Genomic DNA, 21,373 nt, shown 5'->3' on the forward strand with positions numbered 1-21,373 from the left:
TGCCCGTGTTTCCGGGAAGGTAAAAATAGTTGCTCCAACGCAAACTTCAAAGTTCAATCTGGTGCAGCGGAGAAAAAAAGTCGTGACAGCATAAAAAATGTATCAAATCTGCTAGAAAAATAACCAGCCCAACAGAGATTTCCGTAAGGATTTAGTGCTTTGGGGCAACTAAAGAAAGCTGGCCAGAAAAAAAAACAGAAGCGGCCTCGTGTGCTCAGCGAAATGTTGTACGATAAGCCAGCAGTGGCGGCCTCCCAGCGGCACGCGAATCAATCTTGCTGTTTGATGTAGTGTTTTCCAGTGCTGTGTGCTTTGGTGCACTCTCCGCCACCGGAACACCTTCCGTTCGGAAGTAGAGATTTTCCAGTCCGAAGCACACGTCGGGGGGCAAGTTGCATAGTTTTTACGCTATTTGTTCCGTGTTTTGGTTGTGCCATTTTTTTTTTCTCCTCCAGGAAATCGATCCCGCGTCGTGTGGCCAAGGTGCGCGCTCACGTCTGCAGCCAAACGCGTGACGTGTGACGCGTGTGATGCATTACCAACAACCTGGGCCCACTTCCGGGGACGGTGAGACAAGCACCGGAAGTAGGAATCACTCTCGTAGTGGCCAAACGAGCAAATCGTCAGAGACTCCGCGAACCCCGAATAGAAGGCGATGGCCCCGGCTCCTGCACTATTTGTCGATAATCATTTGATATTATCTCTAGGATCTCGGAGCTTTTCCTTCCCGGGCGCGTCAACACCTGTTGCATGTCCGGGATGTCCGCCGTCACACGCTCTGCTGGTGCTGTACTGCTGCACCTTCATCGATCGGAACGCGGATTCGTGACGGAACGGGCAGCGCCTAGCCCACCGGAAGCAAAAAGAACCCGAAAGGCGTGTATCGCAGCCTTGCTGGCCGCACGATGAAGAGCTCCGGTTTTGGGTGCCTAATGAAGCCTCACATGATGGACTGTATCCGCCCAGAGGGGAGATGCGTTGTACGATAACGCCCGATTGATGGCCACTTCCGAAACGGAATTTTCGTTGAAATTAATTTTTCCACCGTTAGATTCAATTCGTTCGTTTGGCATAAATTTCTTGGAAATCGAATAATGCCCCATTGAGGAAAAAAAGAATCCCAAAACGAGAGCTTTCTCGTTCATTCCGAATGCTAATTGGAAAACGGGGGGCCCAATAACTCCCAAGTAAGGGGCCAGAGCCGGTAGCTTATTGTTTGAAAAATTCGCTTTCCGTTTTTTTGTCAATCTTTCACCGACCGAAACGGCCGATGCTCTCCGTTCGTTCGTTCCATTTCCGTTCCGGTGGGCAAAAAGGTTGAACCAGGAGCCCAGGACCCAGACCCACGAGACCTGGCGAAAGAAATGTTGTTCCCACGCTGTTGTTCGGAGATGTTTTCTTTTTTTTCGCGCACTTCGCGGAAGGAAGAGCAAATTTCCCAAGCATCCAGCTTCCTTGGTGCCGTTTCCGGTTTCGGGCCGAACCCGGCGGCGCAGCTACGTGTTGGAGTGACAAATTTGCGTCTCGATCATTTTACCGTTACTTCCGCCGGCTGCGGGTGTGGGCGCGGAGATAATGAAGATTAAAGACGGTGATGGGATGCCAACAAATCGCCTTGAAGTGGTGCTTTTACACCTTTCAAGAGCCACGGTTGACGTTGCGAAAGTTTTAATGAATTTTTGCACACCGCGCGTTCCGCTGCGTGATTGGAATTCCCGCCACGGTCGCGGAGGTCATATTTCTTTCTATTTTGTCGTCTGCAAAGTTTTCCGCTGCCTTCAGCGTCGTGCGTGCGTGCGTTGTCGTGTTATGGCGCCGGTTCAGTGAGCAGTCGAGCTTCGTTACATTTGGGTTGGATTGAAATATATTGCTTCGCCGGGTGTTGTTTGCCCTGTCGTGTGCTGTCAAGTGAACGGGATTTTCTAATTCCTGCAAATAAAGATCCTTCGCAAGGATGGCGCAATCCGCCGGGGTGATGAAAATATCCCCTACGAGCGCCGTGTTTTGGGAATCCGGCGCCCGCTTCCTGGTTACGTCATTGTCCCCCGTTTTCCGGAATGTCGCCTTGCTAATGGAATTTCCATTACATGTTGGCATGAATGGCACGGTCGGTGTTCGGGCGATGCAGTGTTCAGACATATTTTGTAGTTTAATATAGTCAACGAGAACTGACGGCCTGAACTGGAGTCTCTCTGCATTCCGCAGTTCCAATTGTTGGACGTGCACTGCGTGCTCGCTTTGTTTCCGATGTCAAATGTATCGCAACAATCTGTTCGAAATCTCCTTTCAGGGTATTCTCTTACAGATTAGGATACAGAATTGGTTGTTGTTAATGGTGCGCTTCGAATTTTTTAAAGTTAGATGGCAACTGCTCAAAATAATTCGTTTTCTTTCGTTATGATCGACAGTTGATTGTAAAGTAGAGTCACCAGAATAGAAACGAGTGTTTGCCACCTGGAATGACCTGTACAGACCAAGACAGCCAGGTCGATGGTACTGTTCGGTTTTCTTCTCCTGTTGACACCGCCACGCTCGATATCCGGTGTCCCGTGACGATTCGAGAAACTTTTCTCCATCAACCCAAATCCGGGGCTAAGGCATCAGTCCCGGCTCACGGCAAATGCCAGACAGCTGCTATTAAACGAGCAACGGCTCACGCGGGACCCGGAAAAGATTATTGCTCGACGATGTCTGTGAAGGAAAGGAAAAAAAACCGAACATCCTGTCCATTTCGGTCGCACCAGGTGTGAGCAGATAAGAAAATACGACCCATGGTCGGGTTTAGAAGCCGGGCTCCAAAAGGATAGCCCGAAAACTTACCCCGCAACGGTGTAAAGATGATTGGCCCGGATCCGCAGACCCTCGAACCTCGAACCAATATGTCCGATAGCCGATTTTTATGTCGGGTTGTGCACTCAACATGGAACCTGTAGCCCGAGACAGAAAATAGCATCGCTCGGGTGCCGGCGGGGCACGTTTTCAAGAAACCCGTGGATCCCGTCTGCGAGGATTAACGGACGAAGCGAAACGGACGCGTATTGCGTACAGTCACCCCGAGAAAATAAGTCCAGACCAGGGTTCCGGGGTTTCCTTTCACTTGTATTCCAATCCTGACCTGGCACAGGATCAGTTTGCGATTGACAGACCCGTCGCTCCCTCATTAACCGGAAACGGCGGCTTTGAAAGCCTGATTTTATGCCACGTGCCTCGTGAAAGCCGGGTTCGGTTGCTACGGAAAAACGGGACGAGGGCTGGCTGACCAAAATACACGGGGCAAATGTTTTTAAAGGACCACACCGGGCGGCCGAACCACTTGTGCAGACGAGCACACCGAACAAACACTGGTCCCGGTGGTTATGGCACACTCCGGTGGTGAATATGGTGGGCGCGGGAATAATGGCCGGCGCCCCCCCCGGAGATGAAGAGGATCCGAAAATGTAGCCGGGATTAATCAAGATTCCGCCGTTACGGAGGTGGACCTTCGGAGCGAGCAAGCAAGTGCGCCATTAAGGCGAGCATTAGGGCGGATTTTTAGGTTGTTCTTTTCGAGGGTCTGCGGGACCCGGTGCGGATCCCTGCTTAACACCCGGATTAAGCACCGTCCAGGAACACTCTGTCCCGGAACCCCGAGTGGTGCCGCACCACCGGTTTCGACAAGGTGCTGAAGAATTGAAGCTACGCATTGAGCGGGGTTTTGGCAGTAAATCTCTCGACCCTCCGTTTGTTTTTCCTGACTCGCTTTTCCTTAAAAAGCTGCCTCTTTTTTGGTTGTCCGTCCCCCAAACTCGTTTCGTTAAAATTTACTCAAAACATTCCGCAACCGTGTGCCGACCAGTGCTTCAAGTTTAGCTGGATTAAGGATCTGGACAAGGATCGAACAGAGTAACACCGGTGCGATGTAAACGCAAGTGGTGCACGCAAAGTTTGCGTAAAATCTGGCGATAGTGTGCAGAAAAGTTGGTCCTGCCAAGTTGGACTCTGTTCATACGTTTCGCTGGCTGGCGCCCGCTACCGGGACGGAGATAACCCAATTCTCTGCCTATCCAATTTCGGAGCACTTCATCGCCGGCTGACTTTGCAACACGGCGCCCCGGCGACGGTGCAGCCGAAGTAATTTGTTGTTTCGCCACGCAAATGTCAAGTGGGCACACCGGTGCGCGCGGCGCAGGGACGTCCTTTTTTCAGCCACCGCCACCCGCAATCGCCACGAGTAGAGCCGAGATTTTTCCGACCACCTTGCGGGTGGCAAATTTTAAGCCCCGAAAGTTGCAACGCTTGGGGTTGGGGTGCGACCCGGATCGGTCGGAGCCACGGAATTAATTATGCAGAACACTATTAAACTATTATTAAGCGGAGTGAAAATTATTTTCGCTTCAGGACAATTTATCCACAGTTTTCGCTTTCTCGTGTGTTGGTGTTTCTTTTCCCTGCGTTGGCCCCAAAATTACGCTTTCAAGCAAATGAGTTTTGTTTGCGTTGCATTTTGCCAACAACCGGAAGCGGCGGTTGCGAAACAAAATCACTACAAAAGAGGCCGGGCCGGAGAGCCTTCTAATTTTATTTTAATTTTAAATCGAAACATTTAACAGTCATTTGTCGAATTATTTAAAATGACATTAGGATGTGCTTAGCGTGGTAGAGCTTCGGCAAAAACAATGCCATATCTAGGCCCAAATGTCTTTCTTTTCCACTTTGCTGTGACATCCGGCAAGACGTACAGGTTTCGATATGTCAACATCCGGCTGACCGGATCCTTTTACGGGTAAATGTTTTGTTAGGGTGTTCCGAATCTCGCACAATTTGCATCGATTTTGGCACCCAAGAATATGTTTACCCAACGGTTCGACCGGAGGCTCGAGTCCTGCCAGCACCTACTAATAGGATTGTCAGGCTCGGTGCCCAGTTTAACAAAGATAATCCCGGCGGGTATAAGGGCTTAATAAAGGTAATTGATTCGTCAATTTTTACTACGAACCCATCTGCGCCGTCCCAGTATGTGATTGATTTACGTTCCACCGACTGCACCGGTGGACGAATGTTTCTAAAGTCTTGAGTCATAAGTCTAGATAGGTAGCAAAAAATATGTCGATGCACCAAAATGTGCTGTGCATCTTCAGTGCTGCTCGTTCAGTGTGGGGTATCCAAATTGAACCGGGAACATCCGACAGCAGCATGCTTTACGACATGCGCCAAAGATCGTGCCCGTTTTGCGTACGAATGTCTAGGAAACATGTCACGTTGTGAGCGGCTCCGATAGTGTCAGGGCCGGACGTTGGACATTTTTCGACGCGTCCATTTCCGGTGCCGATCCGCCGACAGGACGTTCGCGCGCGCGCAGCAAGTAAAACCACAGTCAGCGCCAGCGGGATGATGATAGCTTCACTCACGTATCGCCGAAGGTGCCCTCTGTACGTGTGCGCCCGGACCACGGATCCTAACTCCCTCGTGGGGAGGACACTGTGGCCCGAGGCCTCGCCCGAGCCGGTGAGTCCGATCGAGAAATGCAATATGTAGCAGCGCGCGCGGTGACGCGAGCTTTTATGTGATATACGATGACAGCATCGGAATCCGATTGAATTACGTCCCGGGCCGGCCGATGGGCGACGTCCAGCAGTCGGAGAAATCGCTTTAACTGCTGCAGACTCCGTTGTGCAACGATACGATGGCCGCGTCGAAGGCTGTCGGAATGATTCTCTGGGACGTGGGTTGCGGTTGCAATCCTGCAAGACCCGACGGGACTGATATCCGGTTGGCAGCGATGATGGCTATTGGTGGCCGTCGCATGAATCACTTCGAAATAAGAGGATTGGGTCAGTTTCGTCGTATACGCACTGTCCATTGAGGATAAAATCGTCCATTCAAATGGACAGCACGTGGCGTTCACATCGTTACGTTGTTAATTTGTGAAACGAATGAAGCATACTTTCGAACAAAAATCATAAAAACATATTTTCGTCAGACAAAAAAGGCGCCTCTTTTGTGGGGCGCCTTGTTCCTTCGTTGCCCCGGCCCACGTCACCACATTCTTTTCGCTTGCTTTTTCTCCCCCCACAGGAAGTTCAGGTGCTCAAAGCTCTCGTGCTCGGCGAAGAAGAACGGGGCCAAAGTCAGTATCAAGTGATGTGCTTCGTGACCAAATTCCAGAAAGGCGATTTCATCACCGCCGACGCGATGGCAAAATTACGACAGGTAAGGAATATAAATTTTACTTTCTCTCCAGGACACCCGGACGGACCCGGACGTGAGTTCTGGCGCCCTGGTCACGTCAGCCCGGTACTGAGAAACCGTTTGATCGGTGAAATGCGACAAGAATGTTCCGCCGTCAGTAAAATCACCACCCAAGGCGGCTCGCAAATCGACTCGGCTCCTGCGCCGTCCTCGAGGTACTCGGAAGTAATGAAGTACTCCGGCCGACTTTAGGATGGCCGCTTACAAGCCTTGCGGTGGTAATCCGTGCCCTCCGTCTGCGTCGGGTGTAGTAATTTCCGGTGACAATCACTTCCGCTACGGCCGACAAGGAAGCGCTGCACAAACCAAAGGACCTCTGTTTGTGGGAAATTTTGGGCGCGAGATTTTCGCTTTTCCGCAGGTTGATTGGCAAATTTGGCACCTCACTTTCGGTGCGGTGTCAGCATTAATGATGAACTTTTCTTTGAATTTCGATGCGACACGAAAAAGAAAAACAGATAAATTGATCCATCACCTGCCGGAGGATGCTTGTCCTTGTCACGAAAAAAGAGAGAGAGAGTCTCTAAGGAAAAATGGGTACCGGCCGAAAGATCCGTTACGGCATCATCATTTTGCGCCTTCGAAGAAGCAGCCGCGCGCCGACCCGCGCGAAACCCGTGGACGTGTGACTTATTAGAAAAGTTTCTGACGTTGAATGGAAGTTCCGGAACCTTTTGCACTTCTCGGTGTGTCCGCCACACGCTTCCGTTTCCGTCCCCCACGCTCCGTCGCTATGGCCCACGGGGCCATCTGATGCATTTTTTAAATACTTTCCGTTTCTTTCCGTACGCTCGAGTGCCCGTCGCCAGCATCCGGCGACCGTTGACAGCGCCGTAGGCCACGTCCCGGACGTAATCGTTCAATATTAATATTGTTTTCCCATGGACCCCACTCGTTTATCTAAGTCATGCGGACAGGAAAAAGTGTCCACTGTGCTGTGTTTGTGACATAACTCTAGCAAAATATTTGAAAACCTGGCGCTCGGAAAGTGTTTAGTGTAAAGTAATTATGTTTCTAATATTAAATGGCGTTCCAGGAAGAGAGCGCTACGTTATTAATTCCCTGTTCAGGGCACGTGCATCTCATTATAACAATTTTACCGAGAAATCATTGTTTGTCGGAGCGCGGCATTAATGTGGCTACCTTTTTCGCAGAAAAATCCCAGCACCATCCGGACGCCGGAAGAGGACCGAGGGAAGGAGAACTACACGATGACCGCCTGGGTGTTGCTGGACCGTGCCACGCCTATATCCCGGCACGTGGCGCCACTCTGTTCCGAGGCGCAGGAGTCCACGTACGTGCGCGACGTGGACCTGAAGGCGTGGGCCGAACTGCCAGGTACGTCACGTGGGACGGATTTGCGAAACTTTCTCCTGCGAACTGAGCTCCAACTGAAGAGGAAAACTCGGCGACCGGCGGTGTAGCGGATTGTGTATTTATATCTTCCTGGCACCATCACATTAAACCTGGAACCGTCTTCCGTCAGGTCGTCCGGTGACAAATGCCTCGCTCTTCGATCTTTTTGCATTCATTACAATGTCGACTGTGGTGGGTTTGTTTCTCGTTTACATTGCCAGCTTTGTGGAGGAATTACCCTTTAGCTCATTACAGTGCTCAGACCACTTCGCGGGGAATTACCGGAAAGCGGCACCATGAAATCGGCCAGCAGCGCAAACCGGAGCGCAGTATTATTATCCGAGTCCAGCTCCTTTTTTTCGCAAGGACGCTGCGCGCGACCACTGCATCCGATGACAGCGAATCACAGCGAGTGGAAACATTTAAATTGGAATTTTATTTAGTTCCTGGCGCCGCAAGCCACGCGCCCTCGCACAATGAAAACGGCGGACAACAAAAAAAGAAAAACATTCACTTTGAAGCGGACCGTTCGTCAATCCTTCTACGAGGATACTCATCCCCGCCTTTTCGCTTTTTTCTTCCATGATGATTTCGACGAGCGATTCCCTGGGTTTGGTCCGGGCCACGCTCTGGTTCGAACCGGGACCGCCCCGGGACGAGCTTTTCGTATTGTTTTTGCCAAAGTTTCCGGTTCCGAGTTTCCACTCGAAAGAGATCCCGTGGTCCGTGTTACGCGGGTTCGGCTCGGACTTTGAGGCTATCGGCTACGGGTTTACTGCGTCATTATCAGATGGACTCGAGTCCACTTCGCCGTTACGCTTGAATCAAGCTTTCGGGGTAATTACGGCGTGTGTTTAGTGAATTACGCCGCCGGCAAGTGTGCGCTTTTCCCACGTGATGGGCATATAGACCACGGCAGGGAAGAAGTAATTCGGATGTCCCTTTTGGCCGCCTCTTTTGCGGATCGCTCTCGGGTTGCCTGGGGTGGGATTTTCTCATTGATGTTACGGATTACTGTTTGCTTTGGCCAATGCTTTTGCTGAAGTTGAACAATATTGCGTTGATGTGGGCCCCCTGTACAGTTGGAGTATCGAAACTGAATGGTGAGTTAGATTATGTTAGCTCTTTCAGTGCCTTTTTTGAGTATTGTATATTATCTTTTGGTATGATCCTTTTGCTACCTAATTTTTGGTTTATTAGAACTTATTTCCTATGACTTTTGCTTCAACGTATAACAGAACTTTTTTCAACTTTCCCAACAAAGCTCCGGGAATTTCTGGCAAGTCGCTACATACTTTTGTGGCCTTGCTTTATTATGAGTAAAAGAATTGTTTTAGTGTGAATGAAGCTTTTTACTTTTAGTATTTCACAGCGAACTCAAACTTGAAATGGTTTCATCGATACTTTACGCGATATCGATCACTACAGCCATCTACCGAGAAAGTAATGGATTTCTTTTTCCCGCGATATTTGACGTACTCCGATTAAGGCCAACTCATTCCGCTTCAACAGATCATCTTTAACATCTATTGAACCAACAACATTTTATTAAAATGTTAATGCCCACCGTTTGGTGAATTTGTTATAAAGTTTCCACTCACTGGAACTCCATCAAAGACAGACATTAATTTGCCGATTCTTTGCCCGGCAACGAGCTCGCCTAGAGCACGCCAACATCAAAGCGGAGCACAATTATTGTGCTCCTCTCTGTGTGTTCTGCATTTCAAAACCCACTCGAAATGGCAGCCTCGGCGCGGGTACACACTGGAAACGATTGTCGTGTAGTGTTCTCGATCGCAAAATAACTGCCGCTTTTTCCGGCCCCAAACCGTCTCGAGTGCTGCTGCCGCTAGTCTAGTCTACCCCGGCTAGCTCGGGCACACCAACCAACCACACGGCAACACACCCGGACACGGCCGGCATAGCAAGGATACATTTCGAATTTCCGTTTATCATATTTTATGAGCATTTCCAGTGTCCCTTTTCCGACCCAATATTTCATTCGCTCCTCACTGTGAACGGCCACCGTAGCAGGTGGTGGTCAAATTCAATTCCCCTACCCAACACGGAAACGCTTCATTCTCGGAAAATCGCTTGCACTTTGTAACGATGCTTTTCGGCTGGTGGTGTGAACGGAAACCGGGCGGGATGCCTAAAAATGCTTTCAAATCCTATTGGAGTTTCTACTAATATGCTGCCGGTTCTATTTTATTCTACTTTTATTGTTCTAAGACACAGTGCAAACGAATTGTGCCGCTTCTACGCAAGCATCTTAGTACGGGTTGTGGTTGGCAGATGCTTATTTTGGCCACCCTTTGGCTTGGCGTGGCACTCGGATTTAGCGGTGACCGAGTGCTGGGGAGTCTCAGGCCGAACATCAAAGCTCACCCGGCGCCCGAGGACTGTGCTGTTAGATCGCTCGCTCTGAGTCGTCCTCCCCACAGCGTCCTCGGCATCCATTAATGCTCGGCTGCCGGATGCTGCTAAAGCCCCGGCACAACCCGGGGACCGCAGCACAGGGACATGCACTTTCGATGGGAATTTTAAAGGCAATAATTTATTTATTTTATACCCACAGTTTATGAAATTTATTGATTCCATGCATCGTGTCCGTTATTGGTACCGTCCATCCACCAGCCGGATGCCGGCTCCAGGGCCAGGCCAGGGCCACCACAACCGACGAGCAGCATCGATTTTAGCCCGAGCGTTCTGTGCAATTTCCGGCACCCGGCCGATGAGCACGCTCGTCGATTTTATTTGCTTCCGGTCGGCTTTGCTTTCGCTCGATACGATATGCAGAGGAATAACGGATTTGCTTCTCACTGTGTCTGTATTTATTTTTATTCCGTGCGCTTTACGTCCGAGAGACGGATGAAACGACGAGCCTCGGTGCCGTTTTTCCGTTTCTTGGGATGCATCTCTTCGGAAAGGACGCCGTCGCCCTGACGATGCAGGCTGGCAAGCGTTTGTGGTGCTCATCACAATCCGCCTTTTCCGCCAATCCGTCCCGGGCCCGGGGGGCGTTGGAAGACGTTTTTAATGTACTTTTCGAAACGACCAGCAGCAGCTCCGATTGCTGATCGGTGCACAATTCTCACCCGGCGCTTCGCCCCGGGCTCCGGATCGAGTGGAGCAAGTGGAAAATAATAAAACCTAGATATCGAATTAGTATGTCGTACCCGGGTGGCCCGGCCGGCAGAGTGTGCAGCAAATGTCAATCGCTTGGTCACTGTTAAGCACACACAGCCGCTTATAGGATCCGTAAAAAGCTCGTTCTGAGAAGCAGGATAATCGAACCGAGTGGACGAACACCGGGCGCTTCCGGCGCCTCCGGGCCACGGGTCTCGAGCGAGTTCTCGCCATTCTTATTTCCAATCGCAGCGAATATCGATGGACATGGAGTAGAGAAAGAAAATAAAGTCTAAATACAATTTACCCTGGTCCAAATGGAAACGGGGAACACTGGCGAACTCGAGTGTGGACCGATAGAGCCGCGTGTGACCGGCGGCGGCGTTTAGTTTGATAGAAAATTGCTACACAACAAGGAGCACGGTGGGCGTGGGCTGATTGACAATTGTTGCTCGAAAAAGAAACACGTCGTGTCGAGGTCCTTCCCGATTCCGTCACCGTCCCAAACCGGTTCGACACGTGTATGACTCTGGGGCTCCGACACACAGAGCGGTGACACAAAAACACGGTCCTCCGGCCTTGTGCAAATGGGAAAAAATGGACGTAGAAATTTGTCGGTAATAAATCATAATGGCAGTTCATCAGGCATGATTGATTGCATAGCGAGCCACCCTCTGTATGTTCCGATGCCTTTGTGGCCTTCTTCGCGTTTCGATTTTATTCTAAACTTCGAAACCTCCAGTTTGGTGTTTGAAAAAGGGCCGATCCTTTGAATGTTTGGGAAAGCTCTGTATTGACCACTGGTTGCCAGTTCTATGAAACTCGTAGCTAAGTAGTTTGTGTTTTGTATTTATAACGTAAACGAGCACTGACCAGATGTGGTGCAGAACACAGGAAGGTGATCCACTGATTGGGGATATGCCAATCTATGTAACGGGTGTCCATTACCTTAACCCGCGAACTTGGTTCGGTCCAAAAGTCGGACCCCGGCAGCAGTCGGTTTACGTTTAAATATTCATTCGATCAACCCCCGATACGCGGACGAGGTCGAGTGGGCCAAGTACCGATGGAGTCCTGGAGCCACGGCCCGAAGGATCGAACCGGACATTAATTTAAGCCGCGCCCCGCACAACCCGGTTAACGTTTGTTGTTGGCAAATGGTTTTTCGCTATCGATTTCTAATCCTCGTTCCATAATTGATTACGAGACCCCGGCGAATGGAGATTTATGGAGCAGAGCCGAAGCGGGCGTTCCAAGATGGCGCCGCGACAAACGTCACTCGGTTTTCAGCGAAGCCCGGGACCGACCGACCGGGTGCACCAAGAGGGCGATATAAATTATGCAGCGTGGAGAAAATGACAGATGTGGTCCGCGTGTGGGGTGTGTGGTGTGGCAGGTGCACTCGCTCGCCCAAGGACCTCGGATCGATTGAGTGATTTCGGCCACGCGCGGTGAACACGCGGAAGTCGCGGCCGCCATAATGAGATGTGTAAGCCAGTTTCATCGAGGGAACCCGCTTGACAGCTGTCGAACGGTGGAAACTGAATTTAATGAAGCTCTTTCACGCCAGGTGGGTAATCGTGTGTTCCACGTGGCGCAGATTGGACGCCACACTGAGCGGCGCGGTTGTATTATTGTAATTCAAATCATCACTCACCGAACCCGGGTGTGGCCATTGGGTCAGGTTTGTTGTTTAGCCTATTAACATGTAACAGGTTGGCCGGATGTTGGTGGGATCATTGTGCAAGCAAATACAACAACTGAACGACCATACGATAATTATACGCCATTGGTTAGCAGTGAATTGGTTGAAGAAGTTACAGAAAATTGGTTACAGGTTACATTTTGCAAAATGCGTAACAGACGCGAAAAGGTTTTTTGAGTATTCTGTCAGTTTTTTCGACTCAGTAAGGTCACTGGAATCTGGTGGGCACCAATCCCAACAGATCTCCTGCGACTGCACAGGACAACGAACAGGTCCGTCTTGGAATACGATCGTTACAGTATACAGTTCCTCTGTATCAAACCCTCTAGTTATTGTCAACTTTAGAACCTTGGCGGGTGGAGCTCGAAACCCCAATCTGGATCCCACCTTCTGTGATATCCTGGCTGCCTGCGCGATCTTGAGTATATGTTTATCATATACAGGTTCACGTCGTAGAACGGTATCGTCCTGTAACCATAAATAGCCTGGTTTGCTAATGTCTTAATTGGTCTATATTTTGCTGGCCGTGGTATCTGCCGTCTTCTCGCTGTAAACGGAGCGACTACAGGAGCAATACGCTGAAAGGAACCACTCAACCATCACAAATATTCACATTATACCAACAATAGAGAATGATAAATACGGCCCGGTCCGTTTTTCTAAGATTAAAGAACACAATCTAGAATGCAGCAGTAGAGAATCAGCAATAGACCATCAATAGAGCTCCAAAGAAAAGCATCGATATTGAAACAAAACAAACCTAAATCAAACCTTCAAGTTAATTCAGTCGATAGATTTAATATTAATTGTAAAACCTATCGACTTAAATTATGTCTGGAGCCGAAGCTCAATAGTTGTGTGACGTCAGAAACATATGTTCTTTGGATATTGGCCCATGGTTTTAAATAAGCCGTTTATCCCGCACTTCTGCATAGCGAAGTTACACAGATGTGATATATGATTGTGGCTGACCCTTTGAAGAGTGACAACATCGTCAACAATTCACAGTTTCCAGGTCGAAGAATCAAACCAGGTCACGTCAATGAGTACCTATAAATAAACGGTGCCTTTATTTTATGCAAAAGCAAACATTTTATGTGTTGTTCTGACCTGATTTGGCCTCTTGCCATCGAGCGAAGGCGGCTCAGAAGTGCTGGCGCAAATATTAGCATCTAAATTGAGCTGAAAGATTGCCAAACAGGATTAATTCGCCAAACACCGCAGAACTTCGTCTGAGTGAAATATATTAAAGGCGTACAAAGAAACCTTAATCAATCGGTCGAAAAAGGAAATGGTGAACGAAGTGACCAGCAGCGAGAACATCGTAAAAGCTATTGGACGGAATAAAGTTCAAAATACGATAACTGTGTTGTAAAAAGATTAAATAGAAGCTGCATAATGGGAGATTTGGAAATGAGTTAATCCTCCCGGACATGCTGTTAGCTGTGGCCTACAAAAAATACTCCCCAAACCGATATTGACGGCCGCAGGATAGGTATGGCAGGGAAAAAGTTCGCTGTTTTCAATTACCCGCCAGGGACCATAATTAAAGACATGCTCCCTCCCAACGCCGACGGGGACATTTAGTTGTTTTCCGCAACTTGGTCTGTGCGCTTGTAACCATTTTAAAATTTGTTCTACGAACGGCAATGACAGCAGTGCGACGTCTAAAAATAGTAAAACCGACCGACGATGTCGGTGAGTTTTTCTGCAGCAAAAAAAAACGAAATACCAATTACCCCAGATTTCGAATGTAGCCGGTGCCAGCGGCAGCGATAGGAATCGCTCGCCAGCCAGCCAGCCGGCCAACCGCCAGCCGGCCAGCCAGCCGGCTCCTGCCCTGGGATCAGCTGGTAACAACATGGTGGGGTCCTGTAAAGCCCTCTATATATCGCTCTCTTTCTCTCTCACTGATTTCCAATCACTAAATACCTTTCCGTTTTTTTTCTCCTGTTGTTCCTTTCGCCCGCAGGCTCATCGAGTTCGATCCTGGAATCGGCGGTGAAACCGTTCCCGACGGCGAACACGGTCACGGAACCATCGCGCTGCAGTGACGTCACCGGAATCTGGGCACCGTGCCTCTGCACGCTCGAGATGTGCATCGGTTGGTACCCGTGCGGCCTGAAGTACTGCAAGGGCAAGCCGGACAGTGGGGCGGCGGGGCAGAACGGGGGGTCGTCCGCGGCCGCGACCAGCTACCGGTGCGGGATCAAGACGTGTCGGAAGTGCCACCAGTACTCGTACTACGTCCGCGAGAAGCAGCAGTGCCTGTGGGACGAATGACCGAAAATGGGCCACCGGTGCCCTCACGATCAGCAGCTGCAGCCACCACCACCACGAGCCTCCACCGTGTACTCCGGGCCCGAAACACCTGGATCCAACCACCACCTGCTGCCACCACCCGCTGCCCTCGGGGTGCCTTCGATACGAGTCGCATTCGATTACGATAATCGTTACCAATTTCGCCGGCTCCAACACCAGTCCTGGTCCTGGCGATTGAACCTGGTCATCTGTACGTTGCTATCGGCCACGCTGCTGCTGCCACCGGTGCGCTGGACCAGAAAGTGGCACACGGATTCGAAGCAGGAAGCACCCGGCGACACGGTGGACATCATCATCACCGCAACCACCGCCGGCAGTAACCGATCGGGGACGATGCTCCGTGTCCGGTGGAGTGTAGCGCACAAATCAGCACCAGCATCACCGGCGGCGATGGGTCCTGCCAGCTACAGTGACCAGCGGCAGTTCGGCGAAACAATCGAAGAATTTAATTTTACCTCACCTTCAGCCCGGTGGCCGCAGTTTAATGAAATTATTTTATAGCACAAATAGCGCGATTAATGAGGTTCCCTCCCAGCTCTCTCTCACTCTCTCTCTCTGTCTCTCGTTTCCGGGGCTTTTATCGAAGCGAAGGCATTGGGCTGTGTAGAACTGGCCCAACGACCGGAGAACAAAAACAATAACAGCCGACGGAGCGCGGTTGCGGTTGTTACAATCACCACGAGTGCAGGTGTTTGAGGTGGGCCAGCGAATACCACAAGGCCGGCGGGGAAGCGAAGGGGGCTTGGACATCAAAAGGGACTCAAGAATTCGAGTGCCGAAATCCACGCGCCGGACATCCATTCGGGAGGGTGATCCACTCCGGGTTGCCGACTGGAGCGGCCCTTACCGGTCCTTTTCTTGCGCGGCCAGGCTCACCCCTAACACGTAGCCTGCCATTCGTGCCATGTCCACCTCGCCAGGGGGAAAGCGAGAAAAAAGCTCCGGCCGTCACCGAACCCGGCGGGGCGACTCTTGAACCACATCAACCGAAATGGAATGCCCAACGTGTAGCAGTAAAACCCCATAAAGAATCCCATCAGTCGGACCACCGAGTGATGCCCCTCTCGATCCACATCCCCACCGGGTTGATTACCGCCCGCGCCAGTCGCGCGCGGATTTTATGTTTTCACTTCCGACGAGCTCCGGACCGTTTCCGGGGACCTGCGCTCCTGCGGGTCCTGGGGTTCGCTTAAAATTGGTTCAGCGCCGTCGACCGGTGCTGTCCGGCTGTTTTATTCTACGCCGCCCCGGTCCGTACCAGCCCATTAGCTTCTTCACCGGCGATGGAATTGTTTCCGCCGTTCCGTCGTCGGAACTGGCGTGGGGCGAAACTGGTTTTACTTTTATCTACCGTCTCTAATCTCGGGCGCGCTTACAATTTACTTTTCTTAATTGTTTCGTTTGGTCGTCGTCCCGCCGTAGGATAGAGTTTAGACTCCATTGGCTGCGTGGAAGTTTGACAACGCCCGATTTGAGAACGATTCCGAAGCGCAAGGAGCATTTGTGTTGTGTTGTATTCTTCGGTGCCTCGTGGACGCTGAAAGCAATTAGTTTAGAAATTTGAATTTCATCATAAAAGCGGGCGACTTTCCTCGGCCGCCGCCTCTCGTTCATTATTCATGGCGCCCGACGACGATTGTTGGAACCACTTTCGGTGTCCATAAATTTACCCGCGATTCTTTAATGCTGCCTTCCGCCCTTTCCGATCCGATCCGACTTTGCTCTTTCGCTTTATTAGCGCTCCCTAAGAGGCCGCCAAGTCAGCGGCGGGACCACCGGAGAAATGAGTTTCGCCGTCCGCCGGTGTGCTAGGTGTTCTCGGCTTCACATTGAGTAATCGCACACAGAATGGTGTCCCGGTTCCTTTAGCATCCCTCAGGCAAGCCGTCACCGGCAAGTTTTTAATTTTATCCCCGAATTTCTCAACCCGTTCCACCGTGGCCGCTTCTCGAATGAACAAACGGAGAACAACAAACCCGTGCGACGACAGAACGAAAACACAAACCAACCGGCGGCATCCATCCGCATCGGCGGCGGGCGCATACCTTGAAGTTGGCGCACCCGTGTCCTGCCCAACACTACTTGACATCCGTTCGGTTGTCGCCGACTTGCAGCACGGCACAAAAAAGCAACTTTCGAATAGATGAAGCGAGGCAGCGAGAAGAAAACCGGGCCCAGAGAGACGAAACGAATGGCCCGAGCCTGCTGGCAAGGACTGCGGCCAGCGTGCCACACTCCCGGCCGGCCGAGGTTGAGGGATCTTTGTTTGAATACATAATTTGTTTATGCAGCAGCAGCTGACGACGACGAGGACGATGATGATGACGACGAGGACAACAACTATACTGGGCCCCGAGTGTGTCCCCGGCCCCGGCGTCTCCGTTTCGTTTGCAGTAAATTTATTTACCTCGCCCCGTGTGTTCCGGTTCCGGGCAGCAGGAACAGCCGCTTCGGCAGCCGCTTCTTGGCCTCCCGGCTGCGCAGCATTCGAGTGATGTGTATCTTCTTATTTGTGGCCCCACCATTCGCTTCGTTGGGCGCTAGTTTCGAGTTTCGCTTTCCCCCAGGTCCTTCCCCGGGAATCCACGTTGCGCCCGGTGAAGTTTGCCGGTTGTTGTTTGCCGACGCCCGCAAAAAAGCAGAACGAAACGAAGTCGTCGCGCGTCAGTGGTGGAAACGGCGCTAGTAATTTTCGCTTCTGTAAATGCATGTTTGTTGATTGCTTCGGAGAGCGGCAGAGAGAGGAAGAGAGAGAGAGAGAGAGAGAGAGAAGGACGGACTAGCAAAGGGAACTAAATTTTCCGTTTTTCCTGTTTTCCCGGATCGTTTTTGACGCCCGGAGTTTGTTGGCTCGCAAAGAAAACGAACCGAAATTCCGTCGCAACCATTCCGCTCTGTACAGGCCAACCGGCGACGGTGAAAGTGAAATGCTATTCATAACAATAAATAACAAACAATAGTGTGAACGCGCACATACAGAGACGCGGGAGACAACTCCCTAGAAGATGTATTGTGTAAAAATGAAGAACTACCTTTAAAGCCCTCTTCACACCAAAATGAACGGAACGGAACGTTGCGAACGACGCGTTGTCTCATATGGGCATTCTATGGGACCCTTCACACCGGCGTCGACGAAAACTTCGTACGGCGCGACGAATCTGTATGAAAAGACAACGCTCCGTTTGTGTCGCCTAAAAACTTTGGCCAAGGTTCGTATACTTGGTTTTTGGGTGAGTGGGGCGAAGTGTTGTGTTTTGACAGATTATTTGTGTTTATATTTGGAAGATCAAGACACATTGAATTTTTGGTGCGAGAATTAAAATAGTTTTATGATGAATTTGTGTTTGTATTACAAGTAATAATTAAGTTAAAATTATTTTGCATGCTTGTGATACAAAAAAAACGCCAAATGAGTGATCTTCGATTATTTTTTAACTACCCAAGATGTCTAATTGTTTTCGCCCGAACGAGAGGGCGAAAGACTTTTCCGTTGCCTGTCGCCGTCGTCGTAACCGGTGTGAAAGGTCGGAAAAAGCGTCGCGTCGAAACTTAATTAACGTTCCCTGTGTGAAGATGGCTTAAGTATTGCTAGCATCCAATTGTGAAGAGAAGAGTATTTAGTTTCTATTCCAAGAATTCTATGTTTTCGACGGTGCCGGGTGTAGGTTATTTTAGCTTAAGGACAAGTGTATCAGACAGCAAGACAGTACAATAATTCGTATTACTTGTGTGTTTGTGGCGTATCAAACGAACCCAGCTTAGCCTCTAATTTTCCTTCACTACGTCCACCATCACTGCAGCGCCATTGCTCAGTGCCATTCACCTCACCGTTGCATTGGGAACATTGTAGCCGTGTACACTGTAGAACACGATTGAACAACACGGAAGAACATTACCCCATTATACGAGCAGAACCGGAACAAGCACCAACGTCGCTGTGGTCGCTGCGCAAAACCATTTTTGCATCTTGCATTTGATCGAAAAAACGGAGGCAAAAATAACGAATAAAGAAGATGTATGTAGATATCGACAAACAGAACAAAGAAAAACTGAAGCAAAAAAAGATGTCAACATAATACGTGGCCTTAGCTTTCCTCTGATACTTCCTTCATTAAGCGACTAGGAGCGAGTGGTGTAGCAGCGCAAATGCAGAGAGAAACAGACAGATAGAGCGAGAGATAAGAAAGTATATGAAAAGATGCGCACAAGAGTGAGGTGCAGGCATAAACACGATGCTTAAAACGGAACCGGAAGGCACAGGAAGTTCCGAAACTGTAGTGTGATAGACAGACGAACCCTGACGAGAGAGAACGGAACGGCACATCGAACCAGATTAAAGCGCAGGATCGAGGAAAGGAACCCGCGAGAAGTAATTAAACCTTTTGAAACTGTGCGCCAAGACCAGTGCGTTGAACAGGGGAAACTTCCCCGTAGCCCGTAGGATCCTTGAATCGGCATCGGCAAAGGCCATACTGGGGTGGTGGTGTCCTGCGAAGATTGTGTTAATACGAGACCCGCTCGGGGACATGCGGAACATATACGGTCCCGCCAACTGGAGACACGAGAGTGATGGCTTTCTGAACCGTATCGGCAATCGGAGACCGGCCTTTCTGTTGCCAGTTGCCAGTGAAGTAATTTTTCATGTTTTATGCGCGCTCAGTCACTGCAGCAGTTCCAGCTCCAGTTGAAAGGGAAAAGTTGCCCCTGTTAACAGCCCCCCTTGGAGGCCGGTAAGTCAATCGTCAATGGATCGCTGGGGTCGGCCGGGGCTCGGACGACGCAACGACGAAGCCCATTAGTACCGGCGGAACCGCGTATTTTGTTACTTGGCCGACGACGGCCAACTTTCCCAAACTGTAATTACGTCGCGAGCGGGCAGCCTCGAGACTCGATTGCGAAACTTGTCCGACCTCTTCTTCGCGCGGAGTGTATCTTTTAGCAGCTCGCCGGCTGCGAGCTTCCGGTAATCGCCGGTGGGCGTGATCGTTTATCCGGCGCGTCGCTCTCAGCCTGAACTTTGATGCAACCGAGGACGAGGCCAACAAAGTTCGTTCTGGGGGTTTTCATAATTTATGGGGCCCCAACCGGAACGAACCGCGCCGGGCGGGCTTCGCTGGGTGCAATAATTAAATCAATCAGTGGAATAAATCGTCCGTTCGCCCTCCGCCGCGGTACGAACTTGTTACTTAGTAGTGTATTCATCATTAAGTTTCATTAATTGAGTTGCTCGCTCGCTCTCTCCGGTTGGCGGACGACTCCCGGGGGTTGGTCCCATTTAAAGCCGTCTTCACACCAAAATGAACTGAACGTTACGTAGCAAACGACGCGTTGTCTCATATGGCATTCTATAGGACCCTTCACACCGGCGTCGACGAAAACTTCGCACGGCGCGACGAATCTGTATGAAAAGACAACGCTCCGTTTGTGTCGCCTAAAAACTTTGGCCAAGGTTCGTATACTTGGTTTTTGGGTGAGTGGGGCGAAGTGTTGTGTTTTGACAGATTATTTGTGTTTATATTTGGAAGATCAAGACACATTGAATTTTTGGTGCGAGAATTAAAATAGATTTATGATGAATTTGTGTTTGTATTACAAGTAATAATTAAGTTAAAATTATTTTGCATGCTTGTGATACAAAAAAAACGCCAAATGAGTGATCTTCGATTATTTTTTAACTACCCAAGATGTCTAATTGTTTTCGCCCGAACGAGAGGGCGAAAGACTTTTCCGTTGCCTGTCGCCGCCGTCGTAACCGGTGTGAAAGGTCGGAAAAAGCGTCGCGTCGAAACGTAATTAACGTTCCCTGTGTGAAGATGGCTTAAGGCAGTCCATTTATTTTCTATCTTCCGTACCAGTGCTGCCAGCCAGCCGCTGCGTCTAAACTTTTCTGGCTTGATCTGCGGAACAAAGTGCGCAAAACTCCCGGCAGACGGACGAAGGTCGGGCGATTCAATTTCACCGAAAACACAAACAATCGAAAATCGAATAAACGAACACACGGTGAATCGGACAGTGTGCTGTACAATGGAGCTGAATCATAAAACAAATAGAGTATGTATAGTATATATATATTTTATACAACGAGTGTAACAGTAGCGCCGACTTTCGCTAGCGCACGAAGCGGAACTGTACTGTAAACTGGAAAGTAAATGCGAAATATAACTAACAATGAGCAATGAAACACGAACCCCACGAACGGCTCCGAATGCTTCCGCTCCGAAAGGACACGACCCGCTACAGGTGAGTTTTGTTTGCCTGTTAAATACGGCTGCGTGCCTGTTTAATCCCATTCGCCCAGTGTCCCGATCACGTTCGCGCTAAGTGCCCGTTGTGCACTGGCTAATTGTTTGATGTTGCCACGGTTGTTTTGTTTTTTCCGGTATTCGATACGCTTCGAACGTGTTATGGCCAATTTGCGCAACAGTAAGGCAATTTAGTTTTGTCAAATCAAAAACAACGCACAATGCCCCGGGCGGCTCGCATCCATTAGCGTGCTCGTCAGTCACCCCAATAATCCACTCAACGGAATGGCCGGCGGGATGAACGGGATCGTCCGCGGTCGTTAATTATACAAAGCACACCCGCCCCGTCCGCCATCCCGAAATGGCAGCTAACGTCCCGTTTTTTTATGTT

The 21,373-nt window shown here is 50.1% G+C and overlaps 1 protein-coding gene across 1 annotated transcript in view; it reads left to right on the forward strand.

The window, feature by feature from the left end:
* The window catches only part of LOC131210716 (out at first protein), a 38,715-nt gene extending 24,014 nt beyond the window's left edge, over positions 1–14,701 (forward strand). The window contains exons 3-5 of the mRNA XM_058203999.1: positions 6,055–6,189; positions 7,383–7,566; positions 14,391–14,701. Coding sequence (XP_058059982.1) covers positions 6,055–6,189; positions 7,383–7,566; positions 14,391–14,701 — 630 coding nt within the window. The remainder of the gene's footprint in view (positions 1–6,054; positions 6,190–7,382; positions 7,567–14,390) is intronic.
* The last annotated feature ends 6,672 nt before the right edge of the window (positions 14,702–21,373 follow it).

This window comes from Anopheles bellator, chromosome 2 (assembly GCF_943735745.2).
Source record: "Anopheles bellator chromosome 2, idAnoBellAS_SP24_06.2, whole genome shotgun sequence".
Taxonomy (NCBI): Eukaryota; Metazoa; Arthropoda; class Insecta; order Diptera; family Culicidae; genus Anopheles; species Anopheles bellator.